Here is a 26118-nt window from a genome sequence, read left to right as displayed (position 1 = left end):
TCACAATAATTTGCTCTACACCTTTTTTCCTCTTCTCTTATGTCCATGAAAATACAAGACATTTTCTTCCACTTCCTGTAAAGGTGCCTAATGTATCACATCATCTGGTTAAAGCTTCATCTCCACACTCTGCAAGAGTCTTGTCTTTAACTGCACCCACACCCCCTTTCCAAACAATACATGTATATATACATATACACAAATCTAGATCTGTGTATGCACACCTATTTTACAGCAGTTAATTTCAACATCCACAACAAAGCTGTAATCAGAAAATTGCCATCAGTTTTGGCTTTCCCTCCAAAAAGAAATATCTCTATATCTTGAGCTCCAGGCTCTCAACTGTTGGATGAACTTACGCATTTCCAAGAAAATTTGTGCACTTTTTCCTCTGCACAGCTGACACTTCAGATTACTAATGCAATTAAAATGGCACTGAATGACAACAGAACACAATCACTTGCAAAGTTTCAGCTGTCCCTGGGGTGCATCTACTCTACCAGCCACAATGGCCTCAAGACTTCCCCAGCCCCCTCTAGGGAGCACAGGGCTTTTTCTCTGCAAATATCTCCAGCAGTGCTCCCTATCCTCTTCTGACAAGAGATCTGCAGTACTTCCACCTGCTCTGGAAGTGTCTCCCACAAGCACAGCACAGCTCCAGTCACTGTGATTCATGCTCAGCAGCACCATCATTCACACTGACACCTCAAACCACACCACCCTGCACAGGGAACACATGAGATGCAAGGCAGAGATTTCAATTCTTGGGCTGTGTTCTCTGGAAAGCTTAAAGAAAAAAGCTGTGGGCCTTCCCCTCAACTCTTCATGCAACAACTAGATGAGCAGACAGAGCACATGTGCAGCAAGAAACATGCAGGGACTTCTGGTGTCAGAAGGTGAACAGGTGTTGCATTGAACTCCATGAAGCCATGGCCAAGTCATAGCTGAAGTGAAAGGGGTATAATGCCCTCATCAACAGCAGAAAAGAAAGGGTGATTTTTCACAGCTGCAGCTTTTGCAGCATCTGGCAATGATGGGAAGTGCTGCAGAACACTAAGGCTGCAACTCCTCCATTATGGTAAATCATGTTATACAAAGGATAAACTTCCCCAAGCATCTGTCTTAAAGGACTGTGCCTACATAAACCAGAGTTCTCTTCATCCAGGTGTTGATTCTACTGGTTCTGGTATCCATCTCCACAAAGGACAGAAAAGTAGAAAGATCATTGAGATAACCACCTCTGTTAGCCCTCCTTAATGTATGCATTCCTGCACACAGAGCAGGCACAAGGCAACAGCTGGACACCAGAGGGGCGATTAGGGGTAAAGCCTCACATCCAAATCACTCATGAGAGTAGCTGAACTTCTCTTTTAACCTTGTATTCTGTAAATTCAGAGAATATATTTAACAGCTTACACTTACCACACCTACAAGGACACCTGGCAGAGGAAGGATCAAAGTTCCTTTCACTTACACACTTCCCTCCTGATGTACCAGAGAGCTGCTCTGTACTTCTTCCTCTAGCTAATATTAGCGTATTTATTCTCTGCAGCCCCAACCTTTTCCCATCGCTGTAATGTCAACCTTCTCTAACAAAGCTCCAAAACATTGCCCCAAATCAACAACATAAACTAAACAACACCATGAATTTCAAGGCTTTCCCAAGCCCCAAAACAACAGCACTGTCAGTAGCAGGGGGAACAACAAAATCAGTGTTTCACTGTCTCAGGGCAGGCTCTGCCTTCTCATCCCCACACCAGCAAAACATTTCAATATAAAACTCTCCCATTAACAGCAACACTTTGACCAAGTCAGTTCCAGATAAAAAGCTTTGGCTGTGCCAGCTGTGAGGTCACCTTCCCAACTGGAAGGCCCTGAAATTGCAAGAGTCCTTCTTTTCTGTCAAAATAAGGAAAGAAGAGAGAAGAGGTGCAAGGCAGTCCCATGTGGCAGAAGCATATCCCAAGCCAAGCAAGATCCAGCCCGTGCCAAAGCGGGCACATGAAAAGGAATCACGCATATTATTTCTGGAATGACTTTTCAAATTAGCTCATGCAGCAGATCGAAAATGGAGAGCATATTTGTTTAGGGAAGATTAACTTAAATCAGTGGAAAATCTATAAAACCTCTGCAGCCATAAACCAAGGGTTTCTGATTATGCTATCTGGTGGTCCTCAAACCTGACTTCAGCTGGCCTCTGTGGGACCCTGCAGTATCCCCAACTTCAGCACAAGCAAAGCGTTTCTTTGAGGTATGAGAAAGTGGGATTTGGTTGGGAATATTTGGTATAAAAGAAAATCCAGATTGTGTTCACTTCTTCCAACTCATTCACCTCTGAGTGACCTTCTGTGCACAGCTTAACTCCTATCTTAATGCACCTTTACTTATGAACTTTAAAGCATTATAAAATTACACTTACTGGAGATGGAATGAAGGCTTCATGGTACTTCTTGGGATTTATTCTCAAGGGTCCCTTCAAAAAAAGGAAAGAAGGAGAAAGATTATGCCTGAATCTTATTAATTTTATTTAACACCAGTTAAATTAGAGAGCTGTGGGTAATATATCTGCAGTGAAACATGAGAGATACATCTAAATTTCCATTATACATTTCAAGTCTTGACAACTTAGCATCCAAGCAATTTCAAGCCAAAAGGCAGTTTCATGATAGGCTTAAGCTGATCTACTGCAGTCTGTCATCAAAGAGATGTTGAATCATTAGTTGTTGCTGCTACTGGGTGAACTGAGGATCCAAGCTCTCCTGTTCCTTTCACACATTTTCTGCTGAGCATCCACCAGCTTCGTTAACAACTGGATAATAGAAACAATTTGGCTTGCTCTGTTTTGGAAAAGGAGAATGTTGGGTTTGCTTATTTTGGAGGATGCAAGGAAAGAGGAAAAGAAAAGCTGAGCTTGCATGGCAGCAGGTATCATTCTTATGGGGCTCTGGCTGCTTAGGCTGTTCCTGCGAACAGACAGCAGCAGTAACTGTGATAATAAAGTACATTTCCAAAAAAGAATTTAAAGGATTTTCCAAAAATAAACATTTAAAGTCTACAGGATTAAATTCTGTTTAAACATACTTAAAGGCAAACTATCTTAAATACATTTGAAAATTCCATGGTCTATCTATTTCTGCTTTGTTATCTGCCAACTTAAAAGCCAACTCACCTGCAACAAATTCGTATCAACCTTCCAAAGTAAACCAACCAGTTTTGCTGCTTGCACTCATGTCCATCCAAGAGAAAGGCAGAGCCAACCAAAGCCTTATAAGCTACACATTTGCATCCCAAATGTATCCTGGAAATTGGGATTCGGGTGACTCCAGTTCAAACTGACAGCATTTGAATCTTATGGGAATATAGCTTAGGTATCTGCCTTCCAACAGGCTTCTGCTCTGGGAAGAAACTTTAGAAATTTCTCCACTTGTGTATTTGAAGTAATGTAAGCCAATTTATTATATGAACAGATTCCATCTGTTTGCACTTCTGTGTTAAGCAATCATAGGAGCATCTCACAGGAATTGCTTCTTTAAAACTTTACTGCAGCAAATAATTTTTTATGTATTCTGGGAAACACTCAGACAATAAGGAAATCAAGCTGATTACATGTGAAAGTTTTGCTGCCTTGAAGAATTCACAGATTTACAGAGATTTTCCATTGCATTTATTTGCTAAAGTTTACCAGCAAATACAGAATACCAGATTACCAGCAGCATGTACCCCATACTCTTTAGATACTATTTGATTACTTTGCTGCACTAATTTTATGTCTCACATAACTTGTACTAACAAGGACACTTGCCCCCATGGCAGGCATAACCCAGGACAACAGCATGGAAACAAAGATGACCCACTGAGAGAAACCCTGGGGTATTTTATCCTTAAGCAAAGTGAGAGCTGACTTGCTGTCATCAGTTTCTATTAGCACTGGTAACCACTGATGGAAAACTCTCAATGGTTGTCCCTCATTTATTTCCCAGAATCAGTCATCAGAAGCTGCTACAGAGAAAGGAAAAAATGGAAAGGGATTGCTGCTCTGTTTGACAATGGGTCAATTCCCATATGTGGCTCTACCTACCAGCACTAAGCAGATGAGGGGATATCCTGTTTTCCTCTGCACAGTCCCCTTGAATAGTGTGGGACAGCTGTCAATCAGTCAGGTGTAAATGCCAATCATGCACATGAAAAATCAGGGTTTGTGTCCATGGCCCAGAAGGTACCAGAGCAGCAATGTGACCATGGATGCACAGCTCCAGTAAACACACGGAGGAGCTTGGTGTTACCACATTTATTGCGCAGCCTGTTTATCTGCATTTTATATGCACTACCTAATTATGATCAGCATTAGAATTCTTACGTCAAGTAATATTAAAAAACTTCAGCTCTTCCTTTAAGCAAGAAACTCACAAAATTTATCTTAGAAAGCAGATGGGCCCTATTATCTGTGCCCATGAAAATCCTATTTACAATGTTGTACATTTCACGCTGTGATATCATATCTGGAACCAGTCACTCTCCCCATCTGCAATGAACAACTGTTCTCATATGTGTATTAGGGGGTGAGGATCTGGCTGCAGAGTCTCATGATGTCACACTAATGTTGTATTATTTTACAATAGCTTGCAAATAATAGCTGCTATATTTATCAGTGTTTTTCTGTCATTAGGGCTTTTGTTATGAAAGGGAAGAACAAGGTCTGCAGGAAGGTTTCTAAAAAATTTTCTGATGATTCAAGGCAGCTTCACAAGCTCTTGCCAATAAAGTTTCTAACCTTACTGAACTTTCCCAGTGAAACATAAAAGGGTCACAATTTCTCAAGCTGCTTTGCTAAATGCAGGGCAGGCAGTACTCAGACTAAACTTCAAACATCCCAAGCCAAGCAGTTTATAACAACTATTGTAACACATATGCCTAGGTTCCTTTGTATGTACAAAACACTAAAAAGAGGTCAGGGTTCACAGCTATCTGATTGCCAGCAAGGCTTCCTTCAAAAACACAATCCATGAAAAAACAGGGAAACTCCAGCTTTCACATCCACAAAAGAACAGCTTTCTAAGGAAAAACACCCTTTTAACAGCAAAGCAGGCTCTGCATCTCTGTTCGCTCCACCTGACCCCAGCAGCCCTGCAGGGAGGGTCTGGGAGACGCTGGAGGCGTGGAGCAGACATGAGTTTCTGGCTGATGCTTCAGAGGATGATTGGAGTCCTTTGGGTCCATGCTCTTTCATAGAGAGCCTGATTTCATCTGTTGTGTATAACCATCAGCGTGCGCTCACGGGAGGACACAGGAATTGTTCAATCTTGTTTGCCTTCAGGCTGTCCACTGTGATTCCAACCAACCTGATACCCCTGGGGTTTGCTCCCTGCAGTCTGAAGGGCAGGGAAGTGGGAATTCTGTGCACTCATAAGTGCCTGAGCTCAGATCCCTTTTCTTGTGGAAGGACACTTACGGACAAGTCACATGACAAAATGAATCCAGGAATCTGCAGGTCACACTTCTGCTACTTATCAAAACATGACTTATGTCAGATACAGCACCAGAAGCCATTAAGATCAATATTACTGACACACGTCAGCACCCATAAAGATAACCTTTCACTCTTCCTGATTTAGGGCTGCCTAATCATAGCGCTTGTGTGTCATCTGAGCAATCTCCAGGTCTGTCAGGAGTTTCTGTGGGTTGGACTTTCAGGAACACTTCGTTGCACAGATGTATTGCCAAGGTCCAAGAATCTCAGTGTTATGGTAGGCTCTTTTCTCCCTAACAGAGCTCTCAAATTCTCATCCAAATATTTCCAGGATGCTCCAGGAGACAGCCCATGTTCAGAGAGTCATGCTGCCTGGGAGTACTCCAGTTTCCTCAGGACCATCAGATTCAGACCAATAGGTTTGTTCTCACATTCCATAGGCTCCTGTGGAGCCTTTTTGCAGGTTACCATGCCAGAACACAATGCCCTGGCTTTTGGGGATTAACACAACAGACACATGTTCATTCTGTCTCTTGCCATTGTAGCAAAAACCACTGAGTATTCATCCATCCACTAAAGTTGCTCTCAGGATCAGACCTATCCTGGTTGAGGCTGCAGTGATGAATGGTCTTGATGAAATCATAAGGATGAATGAACTGAAGATGAGAAATACTGAGCTGGAATGCCCATGATCTAACATTCAGCTCTGAATTATTAAATCTAGCTTCTACAGTCTCCATTGTTTCCCTGAGATGTGGAACGGGATGAAAGAAAAACAGAGCGAGCCTAAGAAAGCACATATGACTCTTCCAGTTACGCAGCACATGACCTGGAGTAGACACACACATTTACAAGAATCAGGGAGTCTTTTGCCAGGGATCATGCAATCACAGGTCTGTGGGGACTCAGCATTTCAGTGGGATTCTCAGGTAGTAATCACAGCCTGATGTGCCTCATCTGCAGCTGCACTTGACCTCATAGGCAGTCTACACACACTGCACTTAACACTATGGGGCTGTGTTACCAAAAATGGTGCCAAAAACACTGCTGAAGGTAAGGCAGAAGCTTTCATTGATGCCATATGCCAGTGCAGCCATGAGAGAAGTCACAGCCTAAGGCTCCCACTTCCTCCCTCAGCATTTGCCTCCCATTGCAGACATCTGTGACAGTCTTTAAAAATGCACTGCCCTAAGGTCCAAGTAGCCCAGTGGACCATGCTGATCATCAGCAGGGATATGATTTCCTCAAAGCTAAGAGTGCATGAGATTGGTCTTCAGGATGGAATCAGGCAGTCTTTTATGTAAAATCCTCATCACACCTCCAGAGATTATGCCATTATAATGATATAAAAGAATTATTATAAAATTATAACAAAAAATCAGACAAAAATTGAGATGATGTCATTTGAGACTCCAGTCTATTGATGAAAGTTAAGTATCACAACCTCACCAGTACTACAACACTAATTAAAAGGCAATGGACCTGTGTGTGTTTGGGTAAACAAAGCCTCAGTGTGGATGTCATGCCTTCATTGACTTCCACCTGCCTTTTTTCTCCAGCCAGTCTGATCTCACTGCGATGCCAGGTGTGTCCTGAAGAACATTACACCATGTTGAGGACTACTATGAACATGGTGCAAGGATGTTCTCTTCTTCTTCATCTCAGCCCTGCCAACCTCCATGTAAATCTTCTCTATCCAGCAGTTAGGACAGCAGGTCCACCCCCACATTCTTTAGAAAAGAATTGCTGCCTACTGATGGCTGCAGTTTTGCTGCTTCAAAAAGAAGCACAAACATTTTTGTGAGAAATTTCAGCAAGAGCTATCTTGCTAAGGGCATTTGTTTTTGCTTACAATGACACAGACAGAGGCTGCCAGCAACTGCTGCTGTTTTGAGCATCATTTGTAAAAGGAAGTGTCTCCCCAGTACTGGCCACCATGGCCAGGAGACTATTCAACAAGAAATCTGCAATTTATCACTAGAGTGGATCGGGAATTTTACAGAACATGCAATCAAACAAAGAACTACTTCAGAGGAATGTAGGAGATTCCATCCCACTTGTAGAACACCCTGAGAAAGGGAAAATATCTTCCTCTGGCATCTACAAGTGCTACATCAATTCCCTGTCATCAACTGCTGCTGATTTCCAACAACTGCCTGTGGTTTCCACACTTATCACAAGAGCATGGACAGTGTACATTTCAGGCACCTGAATTAGCTCTCCCCTTTTCAGTCCTGCTGCAACATCTTCCTTTGATGCGTAGGCTTCAAATATACTCTTCTTCCTCCCTCGAGTGGGTTTATTTAGATTCTTTCTGTCACCTGATGCTGGGACAGTAGTAAAGGATCCTCCTGCAAACAAAAATTCATAAGTGTTACCTTGCCCACCAAACATGTCTGTGTATCTTAACAGAACCTGTACAGAAGTTTTATATTCAAAGTTGAACTTCTGAGAACAGTTTGCCTAGAAATACTGGCACCCAACTTCAGAACACCGAAAAGCCTGGAATAATCATATTTTACAAATAATCAACAATCTTTTACAGCTCATTTTAAAGTCAAAAGCACTCATCCCAGCCCATCTTTTAAAGCACAGGCTTCAAGGCAGCTTATTCCTGAAGCGTGTACACACACTGCTTTAATACCTCTGGGAGTTCCCAGTTGTCTGGGATTTATTCTGCTGTCTGAATTGTTCATTGTTTCTGTCTGCGATTCAGAGAGTTGCCTCTTCCTATCGAAGTTCTGGGGAGTTCTTGCAGATTCAGAGTTGTTTCTGGTCCTTGCAAACCCTCTTTTTTCTGCACCTGAAATCAAATACAGGTTTGAAATAACAAGGAAGGGAAGAGGAACCCCAGTGCCAGCTTGTGGTCCTGGTGAAGCTCACGGCCTCTAGTTCTTCAGTACAAGTTACAACCATGAGTAAGAGCCTTTATCCAAGAGAAACAATGTCTTCATTAGTTCATTTGTAATCTGTTGGCTCTTTGGGCCTCCTAACACAGCACTAACTTATTTTAGCATAAATAAAACTCTGGAAATTACGATGCTAAAGTTGGATACAACCCCTCCAAACTCCTGGGAAATTCATTAGAGGTTAAAAAAGTGAAATTGTTAAACTGTTTCCAAAGTCTCCACCCCATTAAGCCCCCAAGTAGTGAGAAAATGTAACCTCCCTACAACTTAATTAAGCAGGTCAGGAATCAAGGAGGCAGAAAAAAATTAACACCCCACACTGGAGTCATTAACTTTGGAGCTACCAGAGGCAGCACGGTACACAAGGACACCAGAAAGAAGTGCCAAAGCTCCAAATGTCCAGCCTGCTCAGAATAGTCCACAATCATATGAAAATATTCTGCAGAGACTCACCCCTTACTTCCCTGCCATCACCTCAGCCCCTTCCCTACAGCCAGGAGAGCAAGCAGCAGCTTCCAAAGCGTATGCCAACGCTGTTCCACGGATCAGCACATTGGAATGCAACCCAGCGCCGCGCAGCTGCCCTCTTGGCCCTCCACCTGGATACTGAACATGTCATCACAGCTTTGCCTTCCAGCCCCTCCTGGCTACACTCCCTGGGTCCAAGCTTGTACCTGCAAGTCAGAAAACGCCAACTTATTTGCTACGGTGCTATCCAAGTTACAAGGCAAATTTTTTACCTATGGTATCCTTCTCAAATGAAATAGCAGATTGCTTCACAGCAGCGAGAAAAAAATGTTTTAAAGGCTGTACTTAAGCAGAGAGCTTTAAAAAATATGGTGCAACAAGAGAAAACTGCTACTTTGCCCAATCACAGAGAAAAAGTAATTTTCATATATATAACAAAAGGCAAATCAGAAGGAGGGAGGGATCCTTGTAATTCAGGAGGGAAGACACCAAGACAGGCAGAGGGACAACTGAAGGTGCCAGCTTAGACCAGTCCAGGAAGACATTACACACCACAGCAGTGTCTGCAAAAGGGAAGCTGAAACAAAGGGGAGGCTTCTGTTTTCAGTCACAATAACAACACATAGTTGGGCCTTTTTCTACACAATCAAGCTTTTCACACTCTGAGGGTGCTTCCAGGGCAAAGTTTGTTTGAGGAGGCTGCAGCTGTAACATGGAAAATTTAGCACAGCAGCAAATTCAGTTTTCAGATGAGGCGACTGAGGCAACGCAACCTGTATGGCTCACATAATGAGATGGAACTAAAATTAACTGATTTGCAACTGCCTAATGAACTGATTTACAAATGTCCTAAGGGTCAAGTTAAGTTTAAAAACAGACACCAAAAGTAAAAGTACAGACTAGAGAATTGGCAACACAATTTGCTCCTGGATATGTTTTCAGAGACATTTTGAAGGAATCTGACTTAAGCTGCAACAGGCAGGATTTTAGGCTGCTCACAGAGAGGTCATGCAATCTGCTTCGTTGGAGGTTCTTAAAAATAGGTGAGACAGACGTCTAGCAGAGTTGGTCTAAGAAGAGTAGTTTTTTCCTTGAGGTAGTGAAATGGATTACACGAGCTCGTAAGGTCCCCTAAAGCCCTCGTTTCTATGACAGCAAGTCACAGAAAATACTACTATGAATTAAAGAGCCCAGGATAAAAAGGAGGCTAAATCTTAACATATAATTAAGAAGGAGCTGAAAAAAGAAATAAGAGAGCATAAAACTGAAATGCAGAGGGGGAAAGCAAAAAAATATCTCATGAATTGGGCAGCAAGCTAAGAGCCAGAATTAGGCACTGCAGAGAAAAATTGTCCAGCACTTGGCTTGTCCAATTATTCAAAAAATTTGGGGCCCCTACAGTCAAAAATAATGTACAGCAACAGCAAAGGGTGGAGAAGCATCTTTGTGTGATAAAAGGTAGACATGCAGAAAGGCATCTGCACATTTTCAGCACTTTAACCTTGGGCTTGCTCTGTGGTGGGATTTTTCATTTGCTCAAACTCAAGAACAAAACTCAAAGATAAAATTCACTCAAAACTACAAACTCTGCTTCAACATGGCTGGCCTGCATGGCAGTTTACACACAGCCACTTTGGATAGTATTTGACCCCCTTGGCCATGACATTTATGGCAACACAAAGCCACAGGCAACTGTCACAATTAGCATTCAACTGGAACACATCAAATTCCGCATGACTGTAATCTCTTGTATTTCTTCTTTTAAAAGAAAGCAACCTAACTACAGGTCACCATCTGTTTCAACTGGAGTCAGTATTTGTTTCTGCAATGCACCTGTCCCCTAAAACTGGAAGTTAAAAATACTTCTCAAGATGGGCTTTCCTGCTGCCCCCACTACCCAGCATTAATATTCTGATGCATAAACAGATATCATCCCACAAAGCAAACTGTAACTTGACTACTCTACAGCATAGCATATATTGAGACTATTCTTTCTGAAAAAATCTATCACAAACACGGTTAAACCCTATTCCAGCACCACATGTGTCAGTCTTACTTTTTCCTTGATGTCACAGTTGAGTGATTTGTAAGATAGAACAAAATCTCTCATGGCAGGACATCACACAAAGTAGTAACACATTCTAGGCATTAAAATGACCAAATACTAAATAAATTATTAAGCAATGAACACAAGAAAAAAATTAAAATAATTTCAGTGGAAGGAAGACTAAAGTGCAGAGCTGATGTTGGCTGATCCATCCTGACAGGAGACTTGAAGCAACCACAGAGCACCAAACACATCTGCTGTGCAGAACCACTCAGGCCTGAACACAGAGCAATTCTAGTGCACAACATGTAAATATTCACAACAAGCAGCAAATGCAACATGTTTGGGTGTTTATCTGGCTGCAGAGATGATGTAGAGATGCTCCCAGCCAACACTTGCCTGGGATTTCTAGATATTCTGCCATTTTCATGGGATATGACAAAGGACTAATAATTTGAGGAAAGGTGGTTGACTGTTCCATACTTTAAGTCCTCTGGAGGGAGATTTGGGTTGAAAAAATCCCAACACCTGCACCAGGCATGGGGGCTCCCTACAAGGGCGACAGAAGACCACCTAAATAGGACCAGCAGTGCCACCCAGGGAGCAGGGAAACCTTTCAAACTAGCCAAAGGGAAGCACCTGTGGGAAGCAGAAACACACAATTCCCACCCCCACAGCAGTGAGTGCATTCATGGGCTTTCAGGACAGTCACTCATTTTTATTCTCATCATGGACACCAGGAAAAGAAGTGGAAAGGATGCAGGGGCTGGTTGAGCTCTGCTGGAAGGACAGCACTGGAGCTTCATCTGAAATCCAAACCACCTCACTTCATCTCCATCACAACAATGACATCACACAATGGCACATTTTGGTCTTTAAACGTAAGTACCTATTAATCTTTTCTTATTTGGGGTGAAAAAATGCATGCAGGCAGCTTCCCAGAATAATTGATCTGGCTTACAGTAAGAGAGGAGGCGAGATGCTTTAAATCAGCTTATTTGGACATAATTTATACAAAATCACTCTAGAGTTTAGCTTTTCAAAAGTATTGCATTTAATTAAATTTACATCTATTAGTCAGTTGATCAACTAGATGGTCAACTAAATCAACTAAAATGCTCAACTAAACATGAAGTTAGCAAGGCCAGAAAGTCTTTAATTTTATATTAAAATTTGCATATTGCTTTACATAAGAAAGAATCAAGACCCTCAATTTTATTTCCCAAAAATAAAACATTCTAACTGCCCTCTCACACCTGACAATCTCTTTGATTACTACTAGCAGAGCAGGAAAGTATTGCTGAATCTTCATCAGCACATCCATGACAACTCCCATCCAGAACCCAGCAAAAACAGTTTTACTTGAGAGATCCAAGTGAATTTCAAGATAAGGAAATCTTGGTATAGTTTCTCCCTTTCCTACCAAAGGGCATCTACACTTTCACCAGACATTTTCACCTCCAAACTTCCAGCTTTCCATCTATATTATTTATGTAGATACCTACAATAGTTAGGCAGCTCTCTGGGGTGGGCAGGACTGTGAAAGCATCACAGCAGTGTTGGTAACACCTCTGCAGTGTCTGACCCCCCAGACACTATCTCAGCATGTAATGGTTCCTTTTACATTAAAAAAAAGGAATTTATGTTGAAAGCATTAGACAGAGCAATATTGTTACAAACTTTTCCAATACAAAATACTTGCATCTGCTATTTACTTTTATCAGTCCATGACTGGACACCAACATGTACACTAACTCTGCTATTGCTAAAAGGATTTTCCATTGCTTCCCAGCATTAGATCATGGTCTAGATATGGCAAGGAATCTTTGGAAAACCCTGTTTTCCAGTTAGCATGAGCATGAGAAGAAACAGAAGCATACCCCAGAACTGGTAACATGCAATAGAACAATTTGTTATCAGTTAATGAGACACTCTTAATACAAAGTTCCTAAATATTTGTCCATATTTCTACAATGTTCCATTTCATTGCTGACTCATTCAATGACTAAAACCAATTTACTTCAAAACTTCCAAGTAATTCTTCAAGACAACCCAGATGTGCACTTAGTAAGACATGATAAGGACACACCCATGATCTTGAAGACATGGCAGCTACCAAAAGAAGGATCACCCAACACTGCCCTAGCCCCAAAAGCAGAAATTAACCAACCAAAGACAACAAGAACTACCCTGATACCAGGCTGTGGTTAGTCCCACACTCCCATTTAAGTCAGACTAGGTTAAAAACAGCAAAAAAGTTAAATAAAGCATGTTCTTGCTCATCCTTACTAGAGATTTAATGAATTAAGTGTCCAACCACAAGGCAGCCCAAGGCATCACCTCACAGATCTGTCAATTCAAGTTGGCCCTTGACTCCTGGCAGAGCTGACAAAGCAAATTTTAGAAACCATCAAATTTGGTCTTTTAGCAAATGAATACTCTCCAAGAGCTGCCAGGAAGTTCTATCTGCAACTTTATGAGGCACTATGGATGCTGATGTGTAACAGGGTGTATTAATAGTCTCAATACCAAAGTTCAGCCAACACAAACTCTGCCTTGTTTTGGAAAGACATCTGGGACATTAAAAAAATCCACAAACCTACATGGCCCCTGAACAACTCATCTCAGGTACTTTTGTGAATCTGTCTCTGCACAGCTTTGATGAGCAGGGGGGATGCAGCTCCTGGCTGGGAGCTCTGGACAGGCACAGACCTACTGCTGGCACTGCTGCACCAGGCAACTGCCCCTCTCATTCTCCAAAGGCAAATAAACTCTGCCAGCAGAAGGTGCTTTGCCAGAACAAACTGCATTAACATCAGGGTGGTTTTGCTAGGATCCCGGTGTCTGCCCCTTTCATATACTGAAGCAGGCAATTTCAAAGCTATTTGGTATTTTCTGCAGCTCAAAGAAGCCTCTAGAATAATTCCCTCTCAAAATTTAAAAGCCAAAATGCATTTGTTAGATTGTTTTGAATTTCTAATGCACCAGTGACATCCAGTAGATGTCATATTATAGAAGTGATGAAGTCAAAAATCTCCAAGCACTTAAATGACTACTACAATATCCTGGATCAAATTACCACACACAAGCAAAAACAACAGGCAAGACCAACAAACACCATTGAAGTGATCTCAAATGTGAGTTATGTCAACAAAAACACTGGTCACAGGCAGGCCAGAAGTAACAAGCTATTTATGTTTCGCAAAATATTTTGCGGATTTAAGAGATTAAATGCCCAACTAATGGTAACAGCCAAAACCTTTTTTGTTCTATTTAATTTTAAAAGGAAAAACACAAAGACAGCTGTTGGTATAGTTGCTCAGGGAAGGAGTTCTGCACCAGCAATTAAAAAGACAGTCCTTGGAATCAATCTCTGTGCTAGATCCCCAATAATACACATACAGGACCAAACCCCACCCCCCATCACACTCACTGAAAACACAGCTCTGCTTCAACCTATGTTAGGAACAGTCCAGCTTCCACATTTCTCTAAACATGAAGTAAAAGAGTTCAGATTTCTTAGACAGCCTTGGAACAGAACCACCTCCATGCATTTTACAGTATCTCGAAGCCAAGAGCTTAAATAAAGTAGATGGCTCAAGATTAAAGACAAAGCAATAAGACAAATGAGGATGTCATGGGAAAGAATTCATTAGGGATGTAGGAGTGGAAAGGCAAGACTTGGTGATATCAGTTCAGTGATGTTTCATTGCAACAGAGACCTGCAGCAGATAAACATGGTAGGCAATATTTCAGATGCTCAATCTGGAGTCCAAGAGAAAATCTGAGAGTGCATTCTCCTTATCACAAGCAACTAAAAGAAGATCCTTCTTCTCTCATGAAATGTAAATTCAAAGAATCTTAAACTGGAGGTTCTGCAGCACATTCCTCGGCTTGGTCCAAGCCAGACCATGATCAGCTGCAGCTTGATCATGATTAAAGCTAAGAGTTCCTACAATGTTGCTCTGAGTCCTCCTCAAAAGTAGCCAAGGAAGTGAACAATTTGAAATTCTCTAAATAATTGAAAAGGAGGGAAAACTTCCAGGAAAGGGAATATCTTGGTGGAACTGGAAAAGAATGGTAATATAACAGCACTCTAGGGATTCAGGCAGATGGCAGATTGCGTAATTAAGTTTAAAGTTAATTAAACAGTCATTCAAAGAAGAGAGACAATGCAAACCTACATTTACATGCACGGGCTCAGCCAAAATGCAAATTATATGCAAATGTCCTGAACTGAGTGGATGCTGTCTTGAAATTCAGCTGTCAGAAGTAGCTCCCAGGCCCCCCAGCCTCACTAATTGACCCATTATGATAGGCCACCAGGGTCCAGCCACAGCATAAATCTAAATGTAACTTTCCACCGTGAAGACAAATCAAAATAAAATGAGAAGACGTCCTGTAGAGTGAAGGCCTGTCCACACAGCTCTAAAATGAGTTCAGCAGTAATTCAAAGGACTGGAAAAGCCCAACTGGTTACCAGCAACTCTCTACAACACAACACAGCTCTGCCTGAGCCAGCCAGCAGGATGTCTACGGGCATGGCTGTGTTTGTGCACCAGCACACTGTGAGCCAAGGGTGCAGCCATCCAGGAACCAACCCAGAGAGCTCTCTCACCCTGCCTCTTTGGAGAAGGTGGTTCTCCAAACAGCTCTGGCAGAAAGTCTGCCAAAATCTGCACAGAAGAGTTGAACGTCCAACAAAAAATGAACAGAGGGAATTCTTACCACATGGGGAACAAGTTGGCCACAGACAGGCAGCCTATCCCCCAGCCAGTGACCCCAGGTGGGGAAACACAGGCTGTCATGGTTTGTGAGGGAGTTTTCAGGGCCATGAGCTGCCTTTGGAAGTGACTGTGCCACTGCAGCTGATCATAAAAGATTCAGACAGCCAACATTCTTAGAATGAAATACTGAGGAAGAAACACTCTTGACTTAGGAATGAAGGTAGCAAAAAAGTGGCATGTCCATGGATATTAAGGAAAGTCAGGAGTAGAGACAGATGCTCATTTCCAGATTCATGAAAACGAGGTAGGAAGGACACATGCTGCCACTGCTCTTTTGCTTTAAGCTGCACATACTTTTTAAAAACTCTTCTGCTGCATGTCCCCAGATTTCAATATGGAACTAGGGAAAATGTTCTTGCTGACTTTGGCTTTCAGAAAGGGCCTAGACTTTGAAAAACTGAAATGAAGAAAAATGCACAATGGATTCTTTCTGCTGCTGAAAACAATGCTGTGGAAACTGCTCCTGATGGCCAAGATCATGTGCTCACGACACCATGCTTCCACTTCCAAAACACTTCCAAGCATCCTCATGCTTGCAGGCTTTTGACTTCAGTAACTCTGACAGTAATTGCAGTTTTATTCAATTCCTCAGCAGGGTTTGTGTTGTAGGAGTACTACAGGAGTGCAGGAGGCAAGGATACCATTCCAGGCTCTGAACGAAGGGCTGGTGACGAAACCCATTTAGTAGCAATAGACTAAAAGTTTATCAAAATAGTTCCTGTGCTCCAGCTGCGTGCAGCAGCACAGTGGTGTTGTCAGGGAGGGGGTACATCTCTTCTGGTTTTCAGGACTCTCTGTGAACCTGCTCCACCCTGCTCCTGACCTCCTCACTACCTACTCCGCCTGATGACTGCACTCCTCCAGGCTTCCACTCCTGCCTTGGGATGTGGGTCAGGGCTGCTTCCACCCCCCCTCATCCTTCTATCTTCCCTAAACATATTCCACAATGCCTTTTGCTCTTTGTTTTATCCAGCAACTATGCTGTGAAAAGGCTTCTTCAAGACTTCAAGGAAAACACTTTAAAAACATAAAATTGTGGAAGTTCTGGCTTTGATTTTTCTGGGCTTCAGTAGTTTGAGAGAAGCAAGTTGCTCAAAGATCAGAAGCAGCTAAGAGGCTTTGAAAAGCAAAATACCTGACAGGAGGTGCTAACATACTAGAAGACATTAACAACTGAAGAAATCAAAGAACTGCCTTCAGATTCCTACATATCCTGAGGTAACCCAAGGTGCTGCTGAATGTGCTCTTCTGCTGATGAACCATTCCCCATACTATCCATTCAGTGCAGTAAGTACATAAATCACAATCCCTAGCAGTGGGGGAAAATGCCTAAAAACATACAAACTGAACAAAACCACATTTTGGCCGCTGGCTTTTATTTGCAGAGAGCCTGGAATATTCTCCAAGGCAGGACATGCCCCATACATACATCTGTGGGCTGCAGCTGCTAGTGTTGACATTTTCCTTCAGCGCCCTGGATTTTTTCTTTTTTTTCTTTTTGTCACAGAAGACATTATTTTATGCAATAGATCACAACATTTTGTTTTCCACCCTGCCCCAGCCAAGTCTCAATTCTCTGTAGCTTGGCTTTCCCCACAAGAGGGAGTTCGGGACATGCAGCTCACAATATTTCATGGTACCAGTGAGCAGGGGATTGGGCAAAAGATGGGCAACAGCATTTGGGACAGGAGAGGTAGGAGCAGAGCTGGAGAGGAAGGCAGCAGAGAAAGTCCACAGCAGCCACAGGCTAGAGAGGAACCACAAGAGCCACTGAACTCAGCTGCAAAGAACTTGGCCAGCCTACCTGGATATCCATGGTGAAGAAGACACTTGGACATTACCTGAATAACAGGCCAGACCTGACTGGGGTGCATGGCCTGACTGACCTCATGGATAGCAGAGGACAGAGGGCTTTTACAAATTCATTCCTGTTTGAATGACAGCATTTTTCAGGGGTGTAAATTGTTATCAGGGCTTCTAAACATGCTGGTGACAGTCCACATACCACAAGCCTTGGCAAAACTGTTCCAATGGTCATTCACCCTCACTGCTAAATTGTGCTGTATTTCAAGCCTGGATTTGTTTAGCCTCAAATGCATTATATCATAATCTGCTCAACTGAGTAGCCTATTACTGAACATCTGTTCCCCATGTAGGCAATTTACTGAGAACTCCCCTCCCCCAAGCATCTCTGTGATAACCAAAGCAGGGTTCCTCCAATCACTCACTCACGATCCCAGCATTTTCATCTTCCCTATGGCTGTCCTCTGAGTATTCATCAATTCATCACCATCCGCCTCAAACTGAGGGCATCACCACAGGATACAACACTCCAGAAGCTGCTGCTGCCTTGCCAAAGTCACACAGAGTCCATACTCCATCTTCCAAATCCCATGCTCATACACTACCCTTTTGGCCACATTTCACAGGAGGAGGACGTTCAGCTGATTAATCCATCAAGAGTTCAAAACTTTTTTCCAAGCTGTTGCTTCCCACATCAGGTTCCTCTCGCTGCTATCATGGCTCTGTGCTGGCAATCCAATAAATGGATTTTGTTGTGCCTGCTCCCAGTCCACCAAGTGATCCAGATGGCTGCCAGTAACTACCCCCATTATTCAATACTCTGCAAGTCATCAAAAAAACCCTTTTCAATCCTACTTATATATTTTCTTCCTGATGACTGACAGACATATTAAACAGCACAGGGTCAGGACATGACACTGCAAGAACCAGACACACCTGTTGGTAACAATTCTAAATTTATTGCTGCATTTAATTAGTTAGACTAAACAGGTTTTAAACCATTGCACATGCACTGTGATTTAATTAAGTTCACACACTAACATCCATATTCACACCTTTGGCATCAAAACCCTGATCTCATAAGAAACTGACACTGAAGAGCTCAACAGGACCTTTGTTAAATAAATTGATGACAAGTCACACAAAAGATTTAAAAGTAATTAAAAATCAATTCAATTCTTCTATGAGCCTATTATTTTCCTAGGATCAACACCACAATGACAGGCATAGTTACCTGCACTACATAATGGGGGCTAGTGAGTAGAAAAAATAAGTTAAAAATATAGCAGGTTAACAGCAAGAAGTATTTCCACTGAGGACCATTTTCACCTAAGCACTAGTAGGTGAAGGAAGCTCCTTCATTCACAGAGGTGAGAGCTTTGCTGCCAAATGCAAAGGCTCCTGCTGCAGCATGGTGTGCTCAGAGCTCTGGTAAAGGGCATGGAAGACAGTTATTAGATCACATATAAAAAACACAGTCCCTGCAAGGGCAGATCTCATCTCCCCAAGAGAGGATACATCAGATATTAACTCACATACTATAGCTGATGTTTGCCAAAAACATTGGTTGCACAAGATTCAGGAATGCAACATTTTTTTCTATCAAAAGCAAGAGAAATTTATGTTTGCGATGACGTTGCTAAACCATTAGAGAAAGGAGCATTCTACTTTTCGTGTATTTTTCATATTTTTCATTTCTCAGATGGGGCCATACAGTAAATCCAGTTTTCCCTTCTCTCCCATATCTTATTACTGTGATTAACGTCATCTAAGGAACGTTACATTGAACCTGGCAAGATTAGCTACATTTTAAAGATTTCCACAGCAACCAACATTCTCCATTTATTGAGTTGATTCCATGGCCTTTAGTAGATTGCTGGCTCATGTTTACTGGTGCCAGATAGGGAGATAACAGCATTCTTGAGAACTGAAATTCACCACACAAGAATTGGACCACTAAAAAGTATCATTATCCCAAATTAGCATTACAAGAAAGGAAAAGCAGAAGCTGTGGTTCTTCCTCCAAAGTCCCTCCAGAGAAACAAAGGCAAACACACAATTATACTGCAGCGTACCATGGGAAGAAAAAATAGCTGAGATTTTGCCATCTTATTAAGGCTGATATTCTAGAGCAGCTGTGCCCATCAAATACACGAGAAAGCCAATCCAGGATATTTCCTTTACCTATTCTGAACCTTTTAAATGTCAGGATTACAGCCACAAGCACAACACCACCATCCAACAGCAACAATTGTTTTTAAAGCTCTGATGCTAAACACCAGCCTGCCTGCCAGCATCACTCCTCCATGGAAGCTGTCCAAGTTGGTTAAGTACCACAGGTTGGGCAAATAAATGCCAAATGTCAGACAGACGATAAATCAGAAAGGGCTGTGGAAATCTTCCACTGTTTCAGGTTGTTACCCAGGAATTGTCTGCTTCTACTGAGGGGGCACGTTGACCCTAACAGATGGGCAAGATACCTCCATCACATCATAAACCTATGAAGTTTTTACTGAGAGGAGCCTCAGGAAGGCGGAGTCTAGGGGACCTGACAGTGTTCTCCCCAAGGAAGCTGTCTGCAGACACCAACTGACACCTTATATCCAGCCCTGCAACATCTGAACCTATTTCAGAGCAATCAGCCTTGACCAGCATCCTGCTCCACCCAAGTTTCAACATCAACAAAGCCACCTCATTCCCAGGTACTCCAGGCTCCCAAGATCCTCTGAAATCAAGCATGGCTGGGAGATGGTATTCCACATTTGGAGGACAGTCCTTTCCTGAAGACGTCTGATTTCTCAGCAGACCTGGGAATGCACTATCAAACAGCAATTCTCCCTCAAAAAACAGGCCAGCAAGTGCATGTCCTCAAAATGCAACTGCAATCTTGCTGTTCCAAATAAAACACAGCACTTGTTCTAAACTACATATTGACAAAGCAAAGCATCACAAATATTGAAGTTCCACATAGCAGCCATGCAAATCTCAACTCCCAGCATGTGACAGACAGATGCTGCAGGAGTCAGCACTTCTGTCCTCAAGAAAAAGGAGGTTTTAAGCCCTTTTATGACAACAATTTCAGTCAGTCTGAAAGAAGATTTTCATTACTAACTATGGATTGAAATGGAAAAACCTTAAAAGCCTTTGATCAAAGTCAGAAAACAACCCAAGGGACTTGATAATTTTCTGTTAAGGAAGTTTAAACCAAATTTTAGCACCCAAAGAATCTAGAGCATTGGAGATTTAAGGGAAAATACCAGGAGGAAAATTGTATTAGATTTAAAACTCTAAGCATCACAATTTAAAGCGATATTTTAGGATTATTTTCTGGTTTACTGGCTTTTGTTTGGGAAGAAACCTGAGAGCAGGAGGTTTTACAGTGATTCTCCTTGCAGAGCTTAAAACTGCACAGAAGGGAGCAACTGTGGGATTCCTCTGCCTGCAGCTTTGCTTTCCCAAATCCAAGAGTGCTGATGCCACAGAGGGAATCCAACCTGCAGTCTCCTGACTATGTCATGTTTCACACAAGGGACAACAAAGTTCTGTTCACACTCAGCTCTCTCAACTGCAAAGCCTCCAAGAGTTTGGAAAAGCAGTTTCCATATAGAACTTCAGACAGGAACACATCAGCAGAACTGAGCTCCAGAGCTCAGAGATACCTGCTTGGGGCTCCATAAACCACTCTGCTTTCCTCTAAGGCCACAGCAATCGCTCTGCCACTGAAAGGACACTCACAGGGACCAACCCTTGCTGCCTACAGCCTGCCCCAGGGCACCCAAAGGGTTTTCACTGATCACTATATCTACCTTCACTTATTAGCTCTGTCATTGCCAACCATGGCTAAGCCTGAGCTGAAGAGCTGTTAAGAAGAGGACAATGAAATGAAATGGTATAAAGAGAGATGCTTGCCTTTGAGATTAGCTCAAAGAGCCTTTTGGAAAGCCTACAACAGTCTGAAGAGAGCTAATTTGCAAGGAAATGTCACTCCTGAAAAGATGATATGCCTCACTCTCACGGCAGAAGCAATTCTTGCCATCACAGCTTCACAAGCCTTGATTTAAACTGATCAAACCAGACACCTGCCTATGCAAAAGAATATGACTTATATCAGCATCAAGAGAGAAATACAAGCTTTGAAGTGAGCAAATATTAATCTGATACTGTGATGTGTGAGTTCTTATACCTAACCACTTGCCTACTGCAAAATCTTCATTTCACTTAAACAAGAGTCCTAAAATACACTCAGACTGAACAGCAGAAAAGACATTTCTCTGAAACAAGTGACATTTTTTTTTTCCTATTTCTTTCCTCCCCAAGAAACTGTTTTCACATCCCTGCAAGCTTTCTGGAGGGTAACCAGTTGCAGCTACACAGGAGGGTGGCTGGGGAGGCATGCAGGGGGAAGAAGAGGAAAGGTGTCACTGCTGAGCAAATAAATTTCCAATAATCTTTCCCACAGTGTGAGTTTTCCACCTGGGAAGTCAAACACAAGGGTCAACATTTTCTGCTTTAGGTGTTTACACTAAACAAACATCCAGTTTCTAAAGGGGTTGTGCAACCCCACTTCCAACCGGAGCAGGAGGTCACTGGGGGTGTTTGCTTTTGAAAGCCAGGCTATTTTTACTTTATCCATGAAGGCACCTGTAATTTTCCTGGATATAAACTCTATGCCTTTGAGACTCTTCATCTGTCATCTGCTCTTCCTACACTTCAAAAGCTGAAGGAAGTGAAGTCTATTATGACAGGCTAGCACAACAAATAGTGTTAACAATGAGCCATGTAAAAAAAAAAATCCCTCCCAAAAATCAAGCTCATCAACAAATTTTACCATAATCTGCCTTAAATCTCTATGTGTGATCTGTCTTGCAAGCACTCATGGAAGTTTACCAACTTTAGCACATTATGTATCGCCACAATCTCAAAAATAACCCAGAAAAAGCATATTACCTCCCCCTCTTGAATCTTAGGGCTTAGTTTTTAAGACTGATTTAGCTAAACAGTTATTTAATTTAAAATTTAAGAGTTGTGATAGGCCTCAGGCTGATCTTACCCAGCTGAGAAATCCATCTCTCTTGTACTTGTTACAAAGAATTTAACATGGTGACATTTATGAGTTCCTTCAGTAGTATTGCAGAAGATCAGGCAATCAAAGTATTTCAGCATAAATAACATTCAGAGAAAGTTTTAAACCATTACACTGAGAAATGAAATTTAAAGTGTCTGGTTTTGGTTCGTTGTTCATGCTGTGTTCTGAGGTTCTTTTAATAAAAAATTTACTTATGTCCCTAAGTAGGCTTTTTGCCTTGAACATCACATTTAAGAGGCACATTCACTTCAGTACTGCAAAATGTGGTCTCTTTGTTACTAACAGCAAAATTTCCCGGAGTCAACACTTTCTATCAGGAATTGGCTATTATACAGACATCTTAGCCCCTGAGTATTGGATTTACCTGGACCAAAAGCAAACCAGCACTCCAGATTCAAAGAAGCAATGCAAAGAAAAGCATGACTGTGCCCTGAGTCAGTTCACATCCAGTGGTCTTATTAATTTGGACTCTACACCACAGAAATTGGGCTCTTCTAGACCTGAGCTGATGCTGGAAGCAGCACAGCCACAGTCACAGAGTTTAGGCCAGGGAATTAGGTCCTGCCAGTACCGAGTTGAATCCACATGAAGGCATTTGCACATGCCACATGGCTTACTCGTAAACCAGGACAAAGCCACCCACAGGTAACCAAGGGCTGACTAACTTGGACAGAGCAGGACTGGCTCCTGTTAACTCATTCATGACTAACACATTGCATTCAATTCCACAGTAATTGTAGCAAATGGACCAACCAATTCATCAGAGTGAACTCACCTTGGGCTCGACCTGGAGACAAGTGATTGTTTTTTCTGGCATTCACTGCCAGCACATCCTCACCAAACTGTTCAGTCAACAAGTGTCCAGCTGCTGTATCAGTGTTGGCAGGATATCTGCCTCGTTTCTTGTGTTTCTTCCTCCACATGTCCTCCTCCTCCCTCTCATCAGAACCAGAAGATTTCTGCAGAGCCCCTCGGTGTCTCAGGCTGGTTGATGCTCTCCCACCAAGGCTGTCACTCACATTTAACAGGCCAGATGCAGCTCCACGCTGATACACATAATAGTCTTCTTCTACCTCCAAGTCTCCCCCTGGACTAACAATGGCATTTTTTTTAAGAGAACATCTGTTCAGAGCACTCTGTGTTTTATCATTCTCAAACCCAGGCAGGGGCTGTTCCAGGTGAGATGTTCTGACTGGTGAATAGCTGTGCATGTTTATCCCATTCCTGACTGGATTATCCTTCACCAGGCCTCTCCTCAGAGGCAGGTCCAGATCCAAGCTGGGGTCATTGGAGAAGCCTTCCTCCAGCTGCATCTTCTGTGCAATGTGGTTCAGGTAGGACTGGAAGCGGCCGCTGTGGTGCTTTTGCACCAGCCTGGCGTAGGCGCTCTTCTGGGAGGCAGCAGCCTTGCTCAGTCCCTCCTTGGCACCCTGGGCAGGAGCTGCACTTCTCACGTGCCCCAGCTGATCCATAGCGCAGTCAAAGGCCCAAACTTCTGAGAGTTATAAACAGACACAGAGGAAAAAAGGTTAATTTTCCTGCAACAAAGTGTCCAATAATTGATTACACCAAATGACACAAAAGTATAACATTTTTGCTGAGAAGGAATTCTGGGTTTGTAAATCATTCCAGTGTGGGGAAGGGGTTTCACAATGTACTCAACATCTGCCCTGCACCAAACCCCTGTCCATAACCTCTGAGTGACCACAGCCCATAAGCTGTACCTGCTCACACACCACATAAAACAGGGATTTTGTCCCACCCCAGATACACAGGATTCCTTTAATCTGCTCTTCCTTGCCTTTGAAAAAGCCAGGAAAATTAAAGCAGCAACTGACACACTGACCAGAAGCATCAGTTTAGTGGTTATCAGAAGGAAAATCTTGTCATGTCCAGCCTGGAGTCCTCAAGAATAACTGCATCCTTACTGAAGCTCTTCACTGTTGCTGCCAAAAGCAAGCACTGCCTGTCACCTCTCTCCCACAGGGACTGACACTTCTCCATTGTACAGGACAGTTTCTTCAAATACCAAGACTACCCATTTCAGCTTGTCTTTTTAGCCATGAACTCCCTCCAGTAAAACAGAAGTAAAACAATAATTATCTTGCAAGAGCTCCTAGTTCTTTACTGACTGAGACACACTGCCTGCAGCTCCATCCAGCACCAGTTTCTGTAGATGGTGTCACATCTCCACCTTTGCTGCACGAGTATGAAACTTAAGCAGATCAAACATCTTTCCATCCTTTTTCAGGCATTTTAGCTTTTAAGGTTTTGGAGCAAAACAATCTACTAAATTATGCTCAGCTACTTTGAGGTAAATTACAGGTATAGACAGGACATAGCAATGATTTTTGCTGTATGTAAAATCAAAGAAGAATGTAAAAAATTCTTGATAATGGAGCCCAGTGCAACTGCTGGCTTCTGCATGTTTTCATAAAAATGCCTCTTTTTCACTTCAGGACAAGTCTGAAGCTGAACAGCTGAATTTCACCCCAGCTAGTACATGAAGAATTTCAGGGCTCACTGTCACCTCTGCTATCCCAGAACCTTGGGGCATTAGACTCTAAGTTTAAATAAAGGATACTGCCCATTATACCTATCCCTTCCCTTCTCTAAGCACAGGGATGTTGGCAGGACAGAATACAGAGATCAGCAAAAGTGAAATTTATATTCACTTCCCTACTCCCACCACGGTTGGAATTTTTCGTCGCCCTTACTCAGCCCTCTTCTCCCTTTCACTGTTGTTGCAGAGAGGACGAGCACCCAGGCAGTCTCCTCCATGCCCACCCTGCCTGGGAATGGGGCATTGCCCAGCAGGGCCCAAGGGCTGCAGAGCCAGCTCCTCCTCAGCGTGCCTGCTCCGGCCCTTTGGGAGAAACAACGCACACTGCACCGGGATTTACTTCGGTAATTGGGCACGGATGTGAGCAGCTTTCACAATGCAAAGCAAAAATTAAAAATCCCTGAACGAATAGGAAAAATTCTTTATGTGGTTTGCGATTCTTGTTCCTAAGATTTTCCATTGGTGCTGGCCAATTGCTAAACTCTTGTAATAGACTGACCTGCCACCGAGCTATTACCAAACACACACGGGTAGGCCCACACCAGCTTTCTTTGGACGTCACCTTCTCCTGTTGCCAATGCAACAGAAGCAGATAACATTTATAAAAGCCAGTGAGACTACTCCCCAAACAATGGTTTTGTTCCAGGAGACAGGAATTTGTCATTTACCAGTAAAGAACAAACATTCACAGCTTGCCTTCACTGTATTTTCTACAGCTTTAACCACGTGAGCAGTCAGCAACTGCGGCACTGAAATAGACAAGCCCTTGTACATTACAGCTTCATTATCAATCTTCTGCGGGACACCACGAACTGACATGTTCCCAATAGAGCAGAGGGAAGGCAGAGGTGGGTACAGGTATATCCGCCCTGCCTGGACACGGTGATGAGGGCCAGTGAAGTGCCACGATGGACGCGCAGAGGGAGGACACTCTCTGAGCCGGGCCCGGGATGAAAGCCGCCCCTGTTATTGTCACCCGGCTGGCTCT

The 26118-nt window shown here is 42.8% G+C and overlaps 1 protein-coding gene across 2 annotated transcripts in view; it reads right to left on the bottom strand.

Annotated features, from left to right (window-relative positions):
* DIS3L2 (DIS3 like 3'-5' exoribonuclease 2) overlaps nt 1–24106 on the bottom strand; it is a 177061-nt gene extending 152955 nt beyond the window's left edge. The window contains exons 1-4 of one of the 2 annotated variants that reach the window (XM_014312335.1): nt 23343–24106; nt 8112–8270; nt 7676–7818; nt 2420–2473 (exon numbers count right to left, since the gene is read on the bottom strand). In XM_014312335.1, the coding sequence (XP_014167810.1) occupies nt 2420–2473; nt 7676–7818; nt 8112–8270; nt 23343–24039 (1053 nt within the window). In that variant the 5' untranslated portion in view covers nt 24040–24106. The remainder of the gene's footprint in view (nt 1–2419; nt 2474–7675; nt 7819–8111; nt 8271–23342) is intronic. The other variant, XM_031055477.1, reaches the window with a different exon arrangement.
* Nucleotides 24107–26118: the final 2012 nt, after the last annotated feature.

This window comes from Geospiza fortis, unplaced genomic scaffold, assembly GCF_000277835.1.
Source record: "Geospiza fortis unplaced genomic scaffold, GeoFor_1.0 scaffold172, whole genome shotgun sequence".
Classification (NCBI taxonomy): domain Eukaryota; kingdom Metazoa; phylum Chordata; class Aves; order Passeriformes; family Thraupidae; genus Geospiza; species Geospiza fortis.
The sequence above is the reverse complement of the archived record's forward strand: the minus strand, read 5'-3'. Positions and strand labels throughout refer to the sequence as shown.